We start from the raw sequence: 21,963 nt of genomic DNA, 5'->3' as shown, positions 1-21,963 counted from the left end.
TCTTCGAGTATGATTTCAGTGGAACCAAAACATTTGGTTTATTTCCTTCAGAATTGTAATTAATTTAGTCTGAATCAAAATTGACACATCAAAATTCAAAAAGGTTGAGTTTCACAATAAAGTCAATAATTGTACTATGTGTTCAATCATATTTATTAGCTTGAATGAACAGCTCCATGCTTCACTTTTTACAGTGTAGTTTCAGGTTAAGTCTCTATCACCGAGACTGGAGTAGCATTAGCATTAGCCGCTAACTGCTATTTCCCTGTTCAGAGGTGAGTATTATCGGCCTGTAGCCTGCTGCTGACCCCAGCTAGAACTGCTAAAGCAGTGTTAGCGTCAGCCGCTAACTGCATTAAGCTCTTTCATCGTTCAGAGGTGAGTATATCGGACTCCATCCTCTGCATTTACCATGTTAAAACAAGCTACGTGGGACGAACCTCTAGCTAATATCACCCTGGCTTATCTGTTTCTTAGTGTAGTGCTGTTGGGTGGCATAAGCCGCTAACCGCTATAGATGTTTATTAACAAGTGGTACCATTTAAGCTGTTGTGCCTTACAGTGCAAAAAATATGGTACTAGTTTCTGCCCAATGGCGAATAGAATTTTTAATCAGACGCCAGAAACTGTTAGTAATGCTCTCCTGTGACTTATGGGCACTCTGAAGACTTTATTAAATTTAACAGCATACATGCTATCATAACTTCTTGCATGTTCTTTTTTCCCCATTTTCTCCTAATTTAGCTAGGCCAACTGACCCACCAATTCATCTGCTACTCAACTGTGTAACCCCATCATAGGTGGGGTGAGGAAGAGTGAAGACTATCACATGCCTCCTCTTCCTCTTTTCGAACTGCTGCTGATGCAGCATTGCTGAGTAACCGGCGCGTTTGGAGGAAAGCACAGCAACTCTGTTTTGATACATCAGCTCACAGAGTTCCTGTGCTAATCGACATCACCCTTTGGAGTGCTAAGGGGAAAGAGCATCTTCCCGCCCAGAGAACATGACCAGGATTCAAACCAGCTTTAGAATGCTGGACCACTCAGTGCCCCCTAACACTTTACATGTTCAATTATTTTATTTTATTTTTTTATGAATAGTTTGAAAAGAAATTTTAATATACTAGAACATATATTCAATATAGTTTCTACTGCACATTGCTTACTTTAAAATATGCAGCTGCTAATGGTTTCTGGCATTGTGAATGCTAGTGCTATACTATATTGTACATGTTACTTGTGAATATAACAGTGCTTCTTTGCACTCTCTACTGGATTGATTGTTAAATATTGCATATTTGCACTCCTCCAAATGGACTGAGACTTAGAATATTGCACTTGAGCACCTCTCCATTGGACCGACCTTACATTTACTATGTATACAGTGAGTCCAAGAAGTATTTGATCCCTTGCTGATTTTCTTTGTTGGCCCACTAATAAAGACATGATCATTCTATACTTTTAATGGTAGATGTATTCTTACATGGAGAGACAGAATATTAAAAAGAAAATCCAGAAAATAAATCTAAGGAATATATATTAATTGATTTGTATTTCATGGAGTGAAATAAGTATTTGATCCCTTAGTATTCATTAGCAGTTCTGGCTTTTACAGACCAGTTAGACACTCCCAATCAACTTGTTACCTGACCTGAAGCCACCTGTTCTCACTAATCACTTGTGTGAAAAACACCTGTCCACAGAATCAGACAGATCACACAGATTTCAAGTCTCCAGCATGGGTAAAACCAAAGAGCTGTCACAGGACCTCAGAGTCAGAATTGTTGACCTTCACAAAGCTGGAATGGGCTACAAAAAGATTAGTAAGGTGTTGGATGTGAAAGTAACAACTATTGGTGCAATTATCAGAAAGTTTAAAGAGTATAACATGACAATCAACAGACCTCGGCCCGGTGCTCCAAAGAAGATTTCGCCTCGTGGGGTGGCAATGATGCTGAGAACGGTCAGAAATCGTCCTGCAACCACTCGGCAGGAGTTAGCAAATGACCTGAAGGCAGCTGGGACCACAGTTTGCAAGGAAACAATTGGCAACACTTTGCGCAACAATGGATTCACATCCTGCAGTGCACGAAAGGTACCCCTGCTGAAGAGAGCACATGTGGAGGCGCGCCTCAAGTATGCCAATGATCATTTGAAACATGAACCAAGTTATTGTGAGAAAGTTTTGTGGTCAGACGAGACCAAAATTGAACTTTTTGGCCTCAACTCCACCCGCCATGTGTGGAGGAAGAAAAATGCTGCCTATGACCCCAAGAACACTGTGCCCACCGTCAAGCATGGAGGTGGAAGCATAATGTTTTGGGGGTGTTTCTCTGCCAAGGGTACAGGGCTACTTCACCGCATCACTGGGAAGATGGATGGAGCCATGTACCGCACAATCCTGAGGGACAACCTCCTCCCCTCTGCCAGAGATCTGAAAATGGGCCATGGTTGGGTCTTCCAACATGATAACGACCCTAAACATACAGCAAAGGCAACAAAGGATTGGCTCAAGAAAAATCACATTAAGGTCATGGAGTGGCCCAGCCAGTCGCCAGACCTCAATCCGATCGAAAATCTATGGAGGGAGCTGAAGGTCAGAGTTGCCAAGCGACAGCCCACCAACCTTCATGATTTAGAGAGGATCTGCAAAGAAGAGTGGGCCAAAATTCCCCCTGGTGTGTGTGCTAAACTTGTGGTTAACTGCAACAAACGTCTCACCGCTGTGCTTGCAAACAAAGGCTTTGCCACTAAGTATTCAGTGTGTTTGGCAAGAGGGATCAAATACTTATTTTCCTCATTGAAATACAAATTAATTAAAATGTATTCTTTAAAATTATATTCTGGATTTTTGTCTTGATATTCTGTCTCTCCATGTTAGAATATATCTACCATTCAAAGTGCAGAAGGATAGTGTCTTTATTAGTGGGCAAACAAAGAAAATCAGCAAGGGATCAAATACTTCTTGGACTCACTGTATGTATTTAGTATATTTTTATATTTGTTTTATGTTATATTGTGTTCTAATGAGAGGTGTCTGTATTCATATTGGTATTCGTATCTAACTATACATATGTGTGCAAAAGTCTGGACACCCTTGTGTGAGTGTGTGTGTGATAATTGGGGTAAACTGGTTCAGTATGCCAGGCCTGCAGGTGTATTAGTAGCAGACCACACTTCAAGGCAGCCAAGCAATTCAGATCTCCTTAACACTGCAGGTGTCACCACGCAGCTAAGTATGTGCAGTGTACACTGTGTGTGTGTGTGTGTGTGTGTGTGGGCAGATGGACAGGCAGATTGGTGGGTCAGTTGTCTCTCAGCTGTGGACACGCCACCCATGTTAAAGAGATTATGTGCTGGGTACATTTACATTTAGTTGCCAACTATTGTGTATCTTCATTGTAGTTACACTCTTTGGCCAATTTATCAGAAACACCTACTAATGGGGTGTGCTGTGTAGTTTGTAGGTTTACAGTCACACTGTATATACTTTGCCCTGTATATCACCAGTGACAGTGGTGTAAGGTGCGTGTGTGTGTTTGTGGCGCTACACTCCGTGGCCACTTTATTTGAAAAGTCTTCTGTGTGACTCTGCCCTGCTGAAATGCAGGTAGAGAAAGTGTTACTAGGTAAAAGATGAGTACACCTGAGGTTTTTGTTAAACAAATCAATTGTGTTCTATGCTCACATAGTGTCATGTCCCGTGACTTTTGCCATGTCTCATGAAAGCTTAAAAATATCAGTCACTTGCATGTTCACAAGGACAGTTCTAGCCAGATGCCACAGGCCACAATCATTATAACCCACTGTGCTGCCCACTGTGTTATGACATATACCTAGTCCGCACATGACACTGCAGATTGCAGATTTAAGTAAGCTAGGGTGATATTAGCTTGTGGCTCATCCCGCATAGTTTGTTTTAACATAATTAAACCGTAGGCTACAGTCCGATAATATTCACCTCTGGACAGCGAAAGAGCTAGGGCTTAGCGCAGTTTGCAGCTAATGCTAATGCAAGTACTTGGAATATTGATTTATGCAGAGAAGCGAAGGACAGGCTGCAATACTGCAGTGTGTGGTTTGTGTGTGGCAAACATGATTTTGAATACTGAATACTGAGGTGTTGCTTTGTGGGTACTAGGGGTGCAGGAAAAAATCGATTTGAGCTCGAATCACGTTCCTAACTTTGAACGATTCAGAAGCGTTTCTCATTTTCAAAACAATATTCTTTTTGCAGGTGCAGCTACTGTCTCGCAGAGCTTTTTAAACTGTTGTGCGGAGCTTTTTAACTGTCGCGCAGAGCTTTTTAAACTGTCTCGCGGAGCTTTTTAAACTGCCGTGCGGAGCTTTTTAGTCAGTTAAAAAGCTCTACGAGACAGTAGCTGAGCTCCGCGGGACAGTAGGGTGAGTGTTGCGAGACAGCAGCAACAGGACAGGGAAAGTTTTTGCTCTTACTGCCTCTCCCTATTAGGCTACAGAGTGGTGTGTAGTGTCATGTTACGGTGTCGTATTGTTGATGCGCCGCCAAAGTATGGAGGAATGAAGTGTGAGTATGAAGAAAAAGAAATACAACCGATTTGAAAGAATTGGGGAAAAAATCAAATCGTGAAAGAATCAATTCTGAATCAAATTGTAGGATTCCCAACGATTCACAGCCCTAGTGGGTACTGTAGTAGTTTTGCTAAGGTGGTTGCTGGGATGGCTGTCATGCTATTTCAGGGGGTTTCAGATGTTGCAGGTGGTTGCTAGTGTGTTGCCAAGTGGTTTCTGTGGTACTCCATATGTTTTGTAAGGTGTTATTAGTGTACTTGTAACATTAAGTGTGCACGGATATTTTCACACAATTGATTCCTTCATAGCCTAGTTAGCAGCATCTTCACACGGATACAGCATCCCTCTCCAGTGCTGAGGTGTTGCTAGGTGGATGCTATGGTATTGTTATGGTTTTGCTTGATGATAGCTCTTGTATACTAGGTTGGTGCTTTGGTTTTTACATGATGGCTATCATCTTTGATAAGAGTTTGCCAACTTGTTGCTTCTTGTTGATGTTAAGATGTTTAATTCCTAACCTAGTTGGCAGCCTCTTCGCAGACTTGCACTCATACCAGCTTTCCCCTCCAGTGATCACTGATGTCCATCAGCTCCAAATCTCACCTGGAAAATCCTGTGTGACAGTTCAGCAGAGCTGCAGGTCTTAAGCCAGGCTAAGTAAACATATGGTGAGGAGATGATTGTCCAACCAGCAGCACTTTCTATCAACTCTCCTCAGAGCTAACGGGATAAAACCCAGCGCACTGACACGTCTGAACATATGTGAGCCTGATTTACCACTTAAACCCCAGCAGGGTGTAAAACCACAAGCAGTCAGTGTACAAACTTGACGCCTACAAAGGGTGGTGCAGAGTCTGACGGGAGGTACTGAGGGTCTGCAGGAAGACCTGGAGGAAGAGCTCTTTTCTGACTGAAAAACTTTTAAAGAAACAACAGCATGTCTCCAACCGCACGCAATCAGAACTGCGAGGACCTCCAGGTTGCTGGCTATCCCATCATGAGGACCCAGAAGCTGGAGGCCAGTGAGCTCCAGGCTCTGTATGGAGAGGACCGAGATGAAGATGAAGAACAGCAGGTCGAGGTAAGAGTACACCAACATACAGAGCATCTGTCACTCACTTTGGTTACTCACAAAACAAAATAAAGTAATTGAATATTTTTGGATCCACACATGGAATAACTATAAAAACACTCTTACCTGATTGGACCAATCAGAACGATTTAATGGGTTGTTCATAAATGAGTTATGAATTATGATTTAGACAGAAGGCCACTTAAAACTATTAGGCATTCTGTAAAATAAGTATGTTAGAGCTTTATTCTGGATATTAATATTAATACATTTTAATTCCGAATATTCCTGTTATGATAACTTCAATCTGGATATACTGCACATTAAAATAATTGCAAATTCATTCATTAGTATTTCATTCTGGATATTCATGTTATTAATATCCAGAGTGAAGATCTAACTCTGGATATTAATGTTATTTAAGACTTTATTCTGCATATTTATGTTTTAGATATTAATTTATATATGTTATTAGAGCTTCATTATGGATATTAATGATATTATAGCTTCATTTTGAATATTAACATCATTATTGCTTTATTCTGAATATTAACATTATTAGAGCTGTATTCTGAATATTAACATTTTTATAGCTTTATTCTGAATATTATTATTAGAGCTTTATTCTGAATATTAACATTATTAGAGCTTTATTCTGAATATTAATGTTATTAGAACCTCATTCTGGATATTAATGTTAATATTAACTCTTCATTATGGATAAGTGTCAATAGAATTGTAGATCATGCTGCTCGCCATCAGCAGCCCGAAAGATTACAACTGGCCATGCTCTCTCTGGGTGGGTAGATTGCACGTTCTCCCAAATTAGAAAAAATAAATAATAAATAATTCATTCTGTATTTACATTATTAGAAATTCCAGCCGGACATTCTTTTTATTAATTGTTATATCTCTGTTTCTTTCTTAGGTTGAGTTACCTGGTGAACGCATAGCTGAAGAAGGTGTGAATGAGTTCACGTATCTTTCTGATATGCCCCCCCACTCTCGCCGACAGTCCTACAGACAAGTGCTGCACAAAGAGGTGTTCTTTTCTAATGAAGCGTATTACTGTAGACTGGAGGAGCTGAAGAAAACCCACCTGAAGAACATCGCTGACCTCCAGAGACTCTACCTGAACCAGGTCGCCTCGGCCCAGAAGGACAGACAGCTGGAGGATGAAGACCAGGACACCAGGTCAGATGAACTGATTCTGATTGGCTTCTTTAGGTTTATATTGGAGCATTGCTAGTTTGAACATGCCTTCCTTTAGCATCTCGAGTTCACTTAGCAACACCATAACAATTCCCTGGGATACCATAGCAACCTCTTAGGAAACTTCAGAGCCCAGAAAAGACTTGGCTGATCTGCTATTATTTTTTAATAACAGAAATTATTTGATGAGACTTTCGCTCTACAGCTGAACTGATCACCTCTGACTGACCTTCTGATCTCTGGCTCCAGGGAACAGGTGGCATCAAGGCCTCAGCCAAGAGACGACACTCATCAGAAGCTTATCGGCTCGGACCAATCCGACACCTCCGTGGAGGAACAGGTGTCTGAGCCGGAGGATGAGCCTGAATGGGAAAACCCTCGCAGGGAACCACATGTCAAGCAGGTCTGCAGGGGTTTTATGTAGTTTTACTGATATAACATAGACTAGTCTTATTCTGCATTTACACTGCAGGACAGGCTTCCCTGTCTTTTATGTTTAATCCCTGCTGATTACAGGGACTCTGATTAGCATAATTAAAAGGCTGCAGAGATCTTTGGGGTCTCTGGTGGGTTTTAAAAATATTAATATATAATTTAGTTGAAAAAGTTTGCCCTTGGCCCTACCACTTGCTTCTAACCCTCTGTTTTGCATGTGCACGCCAAGGGGTAGGCGTGCGCCGATTCATGTTAGGCTGTAGGGGTAGGGGGGAGAGAGAGGGCTTGTTATCCCTTTATACAGAATTTTTTTCAGATGCACACTTCAAACCGTGGGAGTTGAGAATCACTGGTGAGATTGTGGAACAAGTGACCAAAGAAACCCAGAAATGCAGACTTTCCAAGTCTATAGATCACTAAAATAGGGTCCTATATCTTGAGGATTGCGAGTTCACGGGTCATGCTGCTTCCCTTCAGTAGCCAGATAGAACAACTGGCCAGGCATTATCTGGGTCAGCAGATTGCACCTACTTTTCTCATCACTATATCTGGCACAGGCATCTCCTTTGTAGCACCCAATTTTGCATTTTTGCGAAAAATCTAATTTTCAGTGCTGGTAATGTGTATTTAACACTTAGAGTTGTAGAACGTCCTTCAAGAAGGCCTTTTTTCAGCACAGTGTGATGATCTATTCGGTCAATCTACCACCACTTTCTCAGGCAATTACCTAAAGGAGGTACCTGAGCAGGAAAACCCCTTAAATTTATGTAGGAACCCAACCATTACTGTACTACACCACAACAATAATCTCTTTTCTTTTAGGCACTTCTGACTCCACCCACCAATCCCCCACCACAGAAAAACTGGTGTCCCTTCCTGAAGATCTCCTCGTCTCCAAGCCCGGCCAATCAGCAGTCACGCCAGGTGGAGAAGGTGGACACACGGAGGCGGGGGTCGAAAGTGACCATCCCTCAGCCCTTCCATATGACTCTTCGGGAGGAGGAGCGAAAGCTTCACAGGGTGAAGACTCGCTCAGAGGTGGAGTTGGAGAACGAGCGTCTCAGGAAAGAGCTGGATGAGCTGAAAGAGTGTGGCAGGAAGTTCCGGGCCACTCCTGCCCCTGTCTCCACCCACCTGGCTCCCTACGAGATTGTCAAGACCTGTCACAGCCACCGGCAGCCAGACAAAGAGCATGTTGCTGAGCCTCCTGTCGAGGGTCATCTTGGAAGCCACCGTCTCCAAAAGAAACCATCTCAAAGACATTGTGCACAGGAGAAACCATCCCACAGGCGTCGTGTCCAGAACAAAGCATCTCCAGGACATTGCATCAAGGACAAATCAGTACCAGGTCGTCGTCTCCAGGCCAAACGCCACAGCGCTCCTCCTCTTCCTCAGCAGCCCTTCAGCTTCATCGAGAGAGAACGAAAAAAGAAAGAGATGAAGCTTCTGGCGGAGCTGAACAATCTGACTCCTCGAGAGGAACGCAGGGTTTTCAAGGCCAGACCGGTGCCCAGATCTCTCTACCGATGCAATTCGCAAGACTTCCAGCTGTACGGTGCAATCAGTCTGCACAGCAGAGCCCAGGAGCACAGGCTGAGCTCGACAGCACCATCTGACTTCTTTGAGGAGTCACAGCAAGAGGAGGAAGTGGATGAGGAAGAGGGAAACGAGGATAATGAGGTTTTTCTGCCACACAGAGGCTGGGGAGAGAAGATGAAGAAGGTGAAGAAAGAGCAAAATGGTGAGAGAGAAAGGGACTGGTCTTATATCCATCCTCTACGCCGAGCCAGCGCCAGCCAGAGTCAGGACGTTCTGCCAGCCTGCAAGTCCGATTACATTAGTGTTAAAATGTCTAGTGAATGTTCTGTATGGTAGACGTACATGTACACTAAATCAAGTACACTATATGGAATAAGGTATCGGAGTACACGTCTTAGACATTGAATTCAGGAATTTAAGCCCCTAGTCATGCAGTCTGCCTTTACAAACATTAGTGAGAGAATGGATGGTTGTTGAATGGATGGCTTATTGAACTAACCAGTGTGGTTCTGTAATAGGATGGCACCGCTTAGGGCCGTTTTAAGGCATCTGGGGCCTCCAAGCTCAACTGACTAGACTGCCAGGCTACTAGCGTAGCTAACATAATCCATTCGCCGTGACATGATACTGAAGAATATCTTCCCTTCTGTACTTAGCAGTAAGATGCTCCGAAACTGGCCCAGGTTTTTAGAGTTCTCCTCTTTAGGGATCCACACACCCTCTGCACATCTTCACTGGTTGGCAACTCTCCTTCAATGCCAGACTTCTCTTTTAGGATCTTCCATAACTGCCCCTCAGTGGGTCCAGCGGCTGAGGCTTATGGTGGGGCTGGATTTATCAGAGCATTGTTGTGGCCAAGATCCCAGTCTCTTTCTGGGTCACTCAAGGTGTGGTGAAGGAAGGTGTTAACATCTTGTGCAGAGCACTTCAGCTAGCTGCTGCGCTTGTCACCAAGCAATTTCCTGTCGAAGCCAAATTGTTCATCCATCTTCCTTTTTCCTCTTTTTTTTCTGGCTTCCTGATGGATAACTCCATTGCTTCATAATTGCTGAAGGTTCATATTTTGCCTGCTGCAGGAATTACAAACTTTGCTGGCTGTCTGGCTACTTTCAGTAAGTAGTGGGAGGCGCCCACTTAAGAGGGATTCTGATGACAGTGTCATTGTACTTTCCTGAATTGACCATTGAAGAATTTAAAGGGCCGCTCACACAGTTTATAGTTGTATTCAATTCATAACCAGTCATTGTCTGGTTGCCCAATGCCAGCTTGGAGCCTTGGGCAATTAATTGGTTTGCTTACCCTGTTGCAACGTGTCTGGCACTGCTATAACAAGTCAGCTGGTGAACTTTCTTTCCTCTAACATATTCCACAATTAGCTGTGAGTGATTATAGTTATTGAAAAGTTAAAGGAACCAATTACAGAGCAAGGTACTCAAGTGCTGATCAATAACTGCAGAGCTCCTCACCTGACCGGACAGACTCCACACTAATCCCTATAGACTTATAATGGGATAAAATCATAAAAGCTCCAGTAGGTGTAATGTGTAGGTGCCCCAATACTTTGGTCTATATAGTTTTAGCTAAGATATTAGTAAATTGCATTGCTAAATAGTCCAGCTATACGCCTCCTCTGATGCAAAACCTCTTCTCAAACTGCTGACTGATTACAGAAAGCCGGAAAGCACCAGATCCCCAGCTCTGATACATCAGCTAACAGACGACTGTGCCGCTCAGCATTACAAAGCGAATGATCAAGGGGAAAAAGTGCTGTGATCAGTTGTGTGCTTGAGCTCTGACTGCATGAACAGTCCCCTCCAAAAGTATTAGAACAGTGAAGCCAATCCCTTTATTTCTGCTGCAACAAACCTATCAAACGTTGCTCTGGAAAATTGGCAGGAAAATTGTTTGAATTCCCCTTTAATGGTAATATTGGTGCTTTAGATTAGCCAATTTAGCCACATTTGTAGCTATGTGGTTCTGGTGAAATGATGCTAGCCTAACAGACATTTTAAAATTACTAAATTAAATGTTTAAGAGTTTTAATAGTAGAAAAACTGTTTAGAGCTTCCGTATTTTGCTTTATTACTTATTTTATACTTAAGTTCATGATTGACGTATGATGTGATTTACAATTTGTAATGGAAATTAATATACAATTTATGAATAAAAAAAGATAAAAAAACTTGATGTGTGGTTTTCTGATTTTAAACCTCTTTAATTATTATCTCTTTACACACACCACTGGTTGTGCATTTATGACTTATTGAAATCTTGGATATCTAGACTTTTTATATGTAATTATACAGCAAATAAACAGTACATGCATTAACGTATGTATATATATATATATATATATATATATATATATATATAAAATATTCACTATTCACTCCTTGTGATAAACAAGATTTTACCTAGTTCATGTTTATAGAAACGCATTGCAATCTTATACAGTCATGGGAAAGCACAGCAGAATGTAAATTGATCATGACGTGTTACCTCAGGGCATGGATAGGGATTGTCTACATCTGTATAAGCTGTGAGGTGTTATCAGGTGAGTGAGGCTGAACACTGGTCAGCGTGCTCATGGCAAGGCAGCATGAATTACGGGAGTTGGAGTGAGACCTCATAGTGAGATGGATGGGACAATTCTGGCTAGAATTGTCAGTATGAAGGGATGAACAATTCAGAAATCAAAACCATATCGTTGCTGTCAGATGAAAAACAGCAACTTTACAGGAGAGATAAAAACTTAACTTTTAATGGAAGTCAATATAAACAAAGAGTTTATTTCAGGTCATTTTGAAGTATTTATTTTGATCCATCCATCAAGAAATTTTGGCAGTGTAAATTTTGTAGTAAATTAAATCAACAAATAATGGAGATACTGTTTTTTTATTGAACAGCAACGATATTCTGTGCAGGAGACCCCACCCACATATCCCACAGGTCAGTGTAGCATTCTGCAGCTGATCAGATGGCACGGCAAAAGTCACAGGACATGTAACATGTCAATGTACATTTTGAATTATACATTCAAATTAGATTCCGATTCTTCTGTTTTGTAGCATTACCAAATTCAAATGTTAAAATCCTAAAAACTTTAAAACTTACTACTTACAGACACTAAAACTTTCAGGACTAGAAGTTCAGGGAGATTCGAGAGGGGATTCCAGAAATAGTCAGTGTGTCTGAGAGCGCTAATAACAGCCGAGAGCATTAGAGCACTCAGTTCACAGACCTCGAAAACCCAGAGGAACTGCAACAAGAAAACTGCAGTATAAAGCACATAGTGCTACCAAACCACAGCTTCCAACTCAAAACATGCCAAAGTAAGAAGCTGAATGAGAACACTGATGATCTGCTTCCAGTGTCTAGAAGTTGATGGGTCCTGTGCAAGTCTATTTTCTGTCTGTGTTGTTTTAATAGCAATGGTGCTTGTGAATACATATATCTGTAACAGCTTCATCCACCAGGCAGTCAGACTTCTCAACACACAGAGACAGAACTGAACCCCACCCACCACACACCCAACACACTCACACAAATCTGAACTGAACACCCCACCCCCCCTTTACACACACAAAGACTGAACTTCACCCACACACACACACTCAGCACACAGAGACTGACATGTCTTTATTCCTTCAGCAATATTTGCTGCACACTTAAAAACTATAAACTATCTACCTCAGTAACTGCTGTGATTATATATGTTCTATATGTTACAGTATGTTACACATCTCTGCACCTTATCCTCACTAAACACTCTATTATACCGTATCGGTACTGCACTGTCCTGTGTTTAAATTGTCTCGTACTTTGTATTTATTGTATTTATTGTTATTTAGTGTTATAATTTTATATTTTATGTTGCACTGTCGTCACTCCTGCACTTTATGTTGTCTATTGCTTGTTGTTCTATGTTGCACCAGTGTAATTTCATTACACTGTGTACCTGTACTCAGATGTAATGACAATAAAAGCCTCTTGACTTGACTTGATATATATATATATATATATATATATATATATATATATATATATATATATATATATATATATATATATATGTGTGTGTATATATCTGCACTAATGGGATTAGTGGTCTCAAAAAAAGGTCTGTTTAGGTAAATTTTTTGGTGTATTGCTATCTCAGCAACGGAAAACACAGGTGCACCACTGGCTGAAGAGAACACAGGCAGATGTCTACAGTCAAATGTTCATTCTTATATTATCTGCCAATGCAGGCATCTCCTCTACTGAGAAGCGTTGAGCAAGTCCAGGTAGGCCAAAAATGCCCTTTTGTCTTTTTTTTTTTTTTTTTTGCTATTTTATGTGAAAAATCATACCGGTTTTGGCCGGGAAACTGCAGTATTTTATCATTCATCCCCACCATACTTCCCTTATTAGTATTTTCCCGTAAATTTCCCTTATTATATTAAAATTATTTGAATAATTTGCAGCAGTTTGCAACTACTGACCTTTAAACTAATCTGGATATACGAAGAATTTTCTAAAAGAAAGGTAACAGTAGCTAACCATGTAAACTGTGATCAGATTGTTTCTGATAGCTGTTTAAAAATACAGAAATCAAAACACACAGATCAAAACCCACTGTGTGATTACTAAAATGCAGCTTGTGTCTAGTCAGTTAGCTTAACTTTGGAATTAAGTTTTGAGAAAAAAACTAAATGTAATGTAACACAAACACGCACGCACACCCACTTTTTTTTCCCAAAAGTGTTATGGACCACTTTGAGCCACCAAGGGATTCCAAACTAATTTCAGTCATACTAATCCTGATTCTGAACATCTGAACAACGGTTTCAGATGTTTCAACAGTGATTCCACACTTTTTAACAGTGGCTTCAAATGTCTGCACTACATTTCCAAAGTTGTGAAAAGATTCCAAAGTTTTAAATTATGTTTCTTTTACTGTTCCTTTTACTGTAATGCTGGGGTGTGGCTGTGGGCTCTGTCAGACCCCCTAAACCAGTTTAACCAGCCTGCTGAAGCTGTTAAAATGGGATTTACTGACACGCCTTTCCAACCAGCTGCAGATTTAAACACCTCCTTTATTCAAAAACAAATACAGCACTTTTATAAACTCTTCAATATATATTAATGCAGTAATCTGATGAATAACACACAGCAGGCACGAGTTCAATCCTTTATTATATACAAACAGATATTCCATACAGAGTCTCATATATGCGTCCAGTAGTAAGATTTAGCAGCTTAAAAAAAAAACAAAGAAAAGTTTAAACCAAACAAACGAAAGCTGTAAACCACTAGTAATATTTAATATTTAGCCAAAAAAAAAAAAAGAAAGTTACAGTTTAAATAACAGAACAGTTTTTTTTCATGTTGCATTTTTGTAAAACAGTTACAGTTCAATTTTAAGTGGATTTAAAATAAACTTTGAAAACTGTTTGGTCAACTTCAACAAAGGCAGCTGAACAAAATTTGAGCTGAAACTCCAGAAACTCCAGTGAAATACATGAGGGGTGTGGTTTAGTCTTGAGTTGGTCATGTGATTGGTGTGGACGTGGGCGTGTTAAACATAAGCTACAGTACTTCTTTCAAGGCTTTGGTCAGACATCAAACAAAACAAAGCTCAAACAAATATTCATACGCAAGTGTGAATTTGATTGTACACAAAGGATGCAGGATTTTTTTAAACTGCTAGAAGTTAAGATTATGGAGCTTAAAAGCTTAAAAGCTGACATAAGTATTTAAATCCACATTTTTTTTTATATATATTTTTGGAAGAAATATACTAGATTGTTTTGTACATTTGACGGTCTAATTTAAAAAATATAATTTAACAATGTGTTTTTTGTTTTATACTTGGGGTGGGGAAATTTGCTGTTAAAAGCATAAAATTTTCAGATAAAATAAATTCAAGTAGAGACATTTTTAGACTTGTAACAAAAATGATGAATAAATTCAAATCTATATAATAAAAAAAAATATCACAAGTTACTAAAAAAAATATTGTTCACATTTAACTTTACAAATTACGCTGTTTAATATATATTTTTAAGTTCATCAAATGTCAGGTACATTTTATTCAAATGCAGATTGAAATACTTTAAACTATAGGTTTAAAAGTTTTAGAACTAAACTAGAAACAAATAAACCAGAAACTGAAAAAAGTATTTTTTGTTGTGTGGTCTTTTCTTAATAGAAATGTCAGATTAATCTAGAATGTACTGTTTCCTACACCAGTTTCCAAAAGAATCTTGGAAACTGAAGAAAAAAGGTACAGGAAGACGTCACATCTGGCTGACCCACATGGCAAAAGCTCAGACTTTAACTCAGCTTAACATGATTGGACTAATTCTCAGTGTCAGTTTCAGCAGTGAAAAGAAGTCTGACAGGTGAAAAAGTGCTGTAACTAAATCAATGGAGCGTTCGAAAACTAAGTTTAAGTATATTTTTAAGCTTTTAAGCTCCATAGTAGGGCTCCTTAAAATAAAATAGGGTAAGGTTTTAGGCCTGAAACATACTTTACACAAGAATATAAACGCAAATACAAAGGCCGAACTTTACTCAACACGAGAACGCGAACGCAGACACTCTGTGAGCTGCATCTGAGTGTTGCCACAAGGGGGCGCTACAGACAGAGCCAATTAATAAAATCTCTCGGAATCTAGAATGAGTGGCCCAAGAGTGAACACAAATGTGCACACAGGCGACAGAGTTTTTTTCCCCAATCACCTGTGAAAGAAAGGGAGAGGGAGAGAAAGACACTCCCCTCGTGTGCATATTAATAAAGCGCATGCAAAACAGAGAGGGTTCTGATTGGCCCGTTTTATGCAAAGAGTCAGCCAATCAGTTTTTAGTGTGGGCGGGCAGATTAGTGAGAAAGAGAAGAAGCATCATGGCTCCCATCAAAACTCATTTTACCTCGGACTACTCTAAAGTATATCCATGGTCTGGTAACAGTAAAAAAAAAAAAATGTATAGACATATATATATATATATATATATATTTGCATGAACAACTATCTGTAAACATGCGGTCCTACTGTACAAACTCAATGCTGTAGAAGTGATCAATATAACTGGGCTATCACTTTATCGCCCCCTTGTTGCAATGCTTGTTCAGAATACAGCTTCCACATATATGTAAAATCTGTGTTTTAATAGACTTTTCAACGTAACTACACACAAAAAAAACAGCTTATTTAGCTCAAAGCGTCTGCCTTCACATCTCTGCATGAAGTATTACATTTCAGGCCTGAAGTGTAAAGCGTGATGTAACAATTTTTAAACTTTATCATGATTTTGGGGGCTCTGTAGATTATTCAAAAGGTGTTTTTTTTTTTACGTTTAAAACCCAGAAAGCTTATTGTTGCTGTCACAAAATATTACTGTATCTCCATTATTGCCATATTTCACATTTTCTTCTTTTTTTATTTTTTTTACAGGTAGTTCCTTGTATTTTGTTACAATTTAATTATAAATGAACCAACAGAAGTGTTCCAAAATGACTTGGCACAAAACCTAAACCTTATGTAACTTCTTCTTTAAAGTTGCCGTTAAGAAGATACTAGGTTTTTGCATGACAGCAACAATACAATTCTTCACATTTAAGACTAGTTGCTGAGCTATTGATTACCTATTGATTATGTGGTGTATATTTTGTACCTATTCTGACAGTATACAGTACATTATTGCTCTATGACTCATCACACCAGCTATAAAAACAAGCCCTCAGACGAAACCTCTAAGACTTGCTGTTTAAACGCAGATTTAACACATTTAAGTCCCCATCATCACTGTCACACATAAACTTATATCTCTATTTTTAATTTTTTGACATGACCTGAATCTGGCAGATGTTCTTTGTATTGGATCAGAATTTGATGATAAATGGATCAATAGAAATGCTCCAAACTGACTTGGAAATAAAAATATATTTTTATACTCTCTACTTAAGTTTTTTTCCTCTCATTTTTGTGTGACAGTCACAATATAATCATAATAAGTACATCAGTAGATATTAGTATTGACCTCCCATCAGAAAATTGTGCGCATCACTAAATAAAGCAGATTTAACATCAAAACTCAACACTGGATTCAGAACTACACCTTTGTTTTCATCCTTTTAATTGCTATGAGTTGAAAATGCCCAAATTATTAAGTCAATTCTTTTTTTTATAAAACATGGACACATCCCAAGAAAATGACTAATAATACTGAGTTACAGTTATTTAGTTTAGTTTAGTTTAACAGCACTTATGATTTTCCCTCTCATGTGAAGTTACTTATTCAGACAAAAAAATAAAAAATAAAAAACAATCTCAATTTAAGACCTCAATAAAGGCCTATAAATGAGAACTCTGGTGTAAATTTGACTTTTGGTGTAGTAAAACATGATAAAGAGTACCAACTTTTGGTGAATAGCCCACCTTCACTCTTCTGCAGCTTTCTGAGATCCAGTAATTTTGTGAAAGTTGTTTAAACAGGCTTTAGAATGGATGATATGGGGCTTATTCTTGCCCCTGCAGATGAATCTTTTTACAAGAAGCTTATTAAAAACCTGAAGCTACTTTGAGCCTGGATAAAGATGTAAAAAGGATTTATCTGCAGGGGCAAAATATGCCCCATTAAATCCCATTCTTGCTTGTTTGGACAAACTGCAAAAATTACAAAATTTCGGAAAGCAGCAGGAGAATAGAGGTGGGCTATTCAACAAAGGTTAATGCTCTTTATACTCTTTTTATTACACCAAAAGTCAATTTTACACCATAGTTCTCCTTTAAAAGGGGAAGCTTCATTTAAAAAAAAAAAAAAAAATCCAGCATAATTCAGTGTTCAGGGTGTAAACTGATGTCATTCAGAGTGAAGGTTTAGTGTAAAACTGTGCCCAACTCACGGCTATAACACAAATATACAGCCACTTTATTCACTATCCAAACCCACCAGTGAACCTGTGTTCAGATTTCATACAATTCTGAACACATAATAAAAATAACATACTATTTCTCTGAGGGCTATTTTTTGCCACACAACACCCTGCATGAATCCCTCCACCATTTTAAAGATATGCAAATAATAATAAAAAACAATACTTTTAGAGGTTTGGACAACGGCTTTCATTCACCACTACTGAACACTATTCTCTACACTATTCTGATGTTTCACACCAAACCCCACTCTTTACTGAAATGAGCTTGTTTGTTTCTTGATTGTTTTGTCATGCAGAAATATTGGGAATTTTGTATTTGGATTCTGCTTTAATTAAAGCATCAGATTCACATTGTTTTAAATAAATCTGGGTTAATACCAATTTATCTATTTCAACAGATTGAATTGCTTTAGTTTTATGAATTTAAGCAGGATAGGCACATAAAATTAATTCAAAAATTTTTTTTGGAGCTGTAACAAAAAATAAAAAAAAAGATTTATAATAATTACAGTCATTCTAGCGCCCTCTATCGTTTGGAATGTGCAAAAAGGTCATAAGGAATAATGTAATTGCAGATAAAGGGCTGAATGTGGGCCATTTCCATTTGGAACTTTGGATAAAAATGCATGTAGATTTGCTGCCGCCAGCATTTCAAGTTTGCCAAAGTAGAAATCCATAAAAAAAGGGTATAAATATCTGTCTATACTTTGATATATATATATCTAGAATACTAAATGAAATTAAAACATTAAATCAGAACGGTCACTAATCGTGTTGAATGCACACAAGCTGCACTTTCTTTATACGTGGTTTAAATGTTCACAGTTAACCCTCACAGCTGATGTAACTGATCAGTTATCAGTGTGAAATTCACACATTGTTGTTTAAATTGCTTTACACCTTTTTAACCAAGAGACAAAATAAAGGAAAATATGTATTTGTACACATAATATATGGACAAAAGTGTTGGGACACAACTTAATCACTGATTTCAGATCACAGGTGTATATTTTATCAATTCAAAGCTGTTAAAATCATGCAGTCTGCCTTTACAGACACTAGTGAGAGAACGAATGGTGGTAAAGAGTTCTCCAATAGGATGGCACTGCTGTTATGCACGTTATGTGGATTGATGAATTTAAAATAGGATGTCATAAAAGCTTGTATATGTATCCCAACACTTTTATCCATATAGCAGTGTACATATAGTAGAGTATGTATGTATATATATGTATGTACCAGTCAAATGTTGGGAAAAGCCTTCTCATTCAATATTTTAATTTTTTTTTCTACATTGTAAATAAATAGTGAAGTGATTCAGACTATGAAGGAACACATAAGGAATCATGTAGTAACTTTAAAAAGTAGTAATTATGTAGTAACTAAAAAACATAAACCAAAATACTATAGCATTTAGATGGCTCTTATCTGGGGTGCTTTAGACTTGCGGTTTCTGAGGCTGGTAACTTTCATGGGGCGGTCCTGATGATCGTAAAGTTTTTTTAATATTTATATCATTTTATTTCCAATTTTCGTCTCATTTTCTCCCCAATTTACACAGCCAGTTACTTTACATTCGGAGTAAAGTGTACGGATAAAAGCACAGCAACTAGGTACCGATACATCAGCTCACAGACGCCTCGTGCTGATCGACATCACCCTTTGGAGTGATGTGGGGAAAGAGCGCACCATCTACCCACCCAGAGAGAGCAAAGCCAATTGTGCTCTCTCAGGGCTCTGGCAGCTGATGACAAGCTAAATAAACTTTTTGGATTGACGGACCTTCATTTCTTCTTAAAAGTATTTTTTATTTATTTAGTTGAGTAGTTCTTGCCATAAAATGGATTAGAACATTAATTAAATCGGGCTATTCACTGTATACCAACTTTTCCTCTTCACAGCTTTACAACTGATGCTCTCAAACATTAAGAGGCAAGAAATTCAAGTAATTAACTCTTGAGAAGTTCAGCACAGCTGTTAACTGAAAGCCATTGCAGGTGACTCTACCTCATAAAACTGACTGGGAAAAATTGTCCTCTTAGCAAGAGGTGCTACTTTGACGAATGTAAAAGTTTGTTTAACACACGTTTTTTGTTAACTGAATAATTCCACATGTTTTTCTTTATAGTTTGGATGACTTTAGTATTAATTAATAATGAAAATACACAGAATTGAAGGTGTGTTTTTGACTGGTACTGTATATATATATATTAAAGGGCAATTAACACACCGATTTACACTCTACCCCCCTAAATCAATGTATGGTTCACACTGATATCTGATATCAAACTGACAACAGGTCTGTTAAAAGCTCGTCTGATGAGTACAGTACATCCACAGCTGCAGACGGTGAAGGACATCTTTAGATAGTAAATAAATATCATGCTATTCTACCTGCTGTCCACCACTGCTCTATACAGGTTGTGCAGAAACTTGTTCTGGTGGTCTCCTAGCGAGACCACCACGCCTGGGCTAATTCATTCAGTGCATATTTGCATATTACTTTGCATATGTGTTGCTCAAACTGCATACCTGGATCAGCAGACATATACTTCATGTAGTCTCTGGTTTCCATCTCTCTCTCTCTGTATGTCTCTCTCTGTCTGTGTCTGTGTCTCTCTCTCTCTGCCTGTCTCTCTCTCAGTCTCTCTCTCTCTCTTTAATCAATAACGGAATGCAAAGGAACAGAGTGGGGCACATCTCAAATCTGGTGTGCACGTGTTTGTGTGTGTGTGTGTGTGTACACAGTGCAAACAGAGGAGTGTGTGTGTGTGTATGTGTGTGTGTTTGTTTCAAAGTGACAGTGAGAGAAAAAGAGGGCAGTCAGGTCGAGTGGGTCTCAGCTATACACGAGGATGAGTCGCTCCGAGGAAATCACTGAAATAAAGAAAGAGAAAAAGAGAGAGAGTTAACATTTTCATCATCACTGATCAATTACCTTTCCTCTACACTCTGTCAGCAATCATTAATCAATATGATTGATTACAGGCAAAGTGCAGAAGAGATTACAGGATCAATCAAATATTTTCCCTGAAAAACAAAGTTCTGCTAATCATTAAAGTCAAAGTCATTTAAAATTGAGTATCTGCCGATACAGAGTCTCGATCCGATACTTTGGCAAAAAATAAAAAAATAAATAAAAAGTATTAATTTTAATTATTATTGAAACAACATTATTAAAATGGCCAATTTTAGCATAAAAAAATCTACTAAATAGCCATATAAATGATTTCCATTAAACATGCATCTTTTTTTTCTAAATAAACAAACTAAAAAATGTCCCATAACAATATTCTGTGATTAATCATAATCAAGATCATGATTTTTTTTTTATGCTGGTAGGCACAATTCAGCTGCTTCAATCTGCACCTATTGCTGAAACAGATGTGCAAATACACACATAAACAGACTGTCTAGTCTCTGTAGAGACCTATTACTAACAGCATAGGATCCTCAGGTGTGTGCTAGATAGGTATAAAGCCCTACATCATCCTACATCTAGAACAGTTTAATAGGATAAGTTTGGGATGTTGAATGACTTTGTTAGAGTTTATATTGTCACTGAATGCAATCAAATCCTCACAGCAATGCTCTAAAATCTAGTAGAAAGTCTTCTCTGGAAAGTAAAGACAGTTACTCCAACAAAAGCAGAATAAACTCTTTATTTATGTATGTTTGACTTCAAAAAAAGCCATAAATGAGCAGGTCTCCCAATACGTCTCTCATTATAGAAGGGTATGTTGTATGTCGTATATGTTCTGCCACTCATCCCAAAGGTACTCGATGGAGCTCCATCGCTCCAAGCAAAGACAGCTAATGAATGCTCATATGGAGGCCCAGCTTACAAGTTTTTCCCTCACTGAAAAACAAAGTTCTGCTAAACATTGAAGTCCGATACAGAGTCTCAATTCGATACATTGGCCAAAAAAAAAAAAATATATATATATATATATATATATATATATATATATATATATATATATATATATATATATATATATATATATATATATATTAATTTTAATTATTATTGAAACAACAGTATCAAAAAGGCCAATTCATTACAAGTTACTGAACTTAAAGGATCTGTGGTACTAAGGTTAGTTCTGGGGATACAAACCAAAGGACACCTTTAGAGGACTTGTGGATACAACTCCTCAAACGGAACCTACTGTACACAAAATTTTATTCAGGTGGTTTTAATGTACTGGTTGATGAGTGTACAGTATGT

General features: G+C 38.5%; 2 protein-coding genes across 2 annotated transcripts in view; one reads left to right on the top strand and one right to left on the bottom strand.

Moving 5' to 3' along the window:
* Window positions 1–2,983: 2,983 nt before the first annotated feature.
* Window positions 2,984–10,948, top strand: LOC111193204 (protein FAM161A). Its single transcript, XM_022672782.2, has 4 exons — window positions 2,984–5,632; window positions 6,552–6,817; window positions 7,085–7,238; window positions 8,093–10,948. Exons 1-4 carry the CDS (start codon window positions 5,489–5,491, stop codon window positions 9,143–9,145), a joined length of 1,617 nt encoding a protein of 538 aa, XP_022528503.2. The 5' UTR covers window positions 2,984–5,488; the 3' UTR covers window positions 9,146–10,948.
* A 3,020-nt stretch (window positions 10,949–13,968) lies between these two features.
* abhd12 (abhydrolase domain containing 12, lysophospholipase) overlaps window positions 13,969–21,963 on the bottom strand; it is a 38,482-nt gene continuing 30,487 nt past the window's right edge. Inside the window, exon 14 of the mRNA XM_007244638.4 lies at window positions 13,969–20,609. Within this exon, the coding sequence (XP_007244700.3) occupies window positions 20,576–20,609 (34 nt within the window). The 3' untranslated portion in view covers window positions 13,969–20,575. The remainder of the gene's footprint in view (window positions 20,610–21,963) is intronic.

The sequence above is a fragment of the Astyanax mexicanus genome, chromosome 14 (genome assembly GCF_023375975.1).
Source record: "Astyanax mexicanus isolate ESR-SI-001 chromosome 14, AstMex3_surface, whole genome shotgun sequence".
NCBI lineage: Eukaryota > Metazoa > Chordata > Actinopteri > Characiformes > Acestrorhamphidae > Astyanax > Astyanax mexicanus.
Note: the sequence above shows the minus strand (reverse complement) of the source record. Positions and strands in the feature narration are given on the sequence as shown.

Excerpts from the sequence above, each read along its gene's own strand:
- LOC111193204 (XM_022672782.2), top strand. The coding sequence starts at position 5,489 with ATGTCTCCAACCGCACGCAATCAGAACTGCGAGGACCTCCAGGTTGCT. Across the intron at positions 6,818-7,084 it reads GATGAAGACCAGGACACCAG|GGAACAGGTGGCATCAAGGC; the intron begins GTCAGATGAACT and ends CTCTGGCTCCAG. Across the intron at positions 7,239-8,092 it reads GGGAACCACATGTCAAGCAG|GCACTTCTGACTCCACCCAC; the intron begins GTCTGCAGGGGT and ends CTTTTCTTTTAG.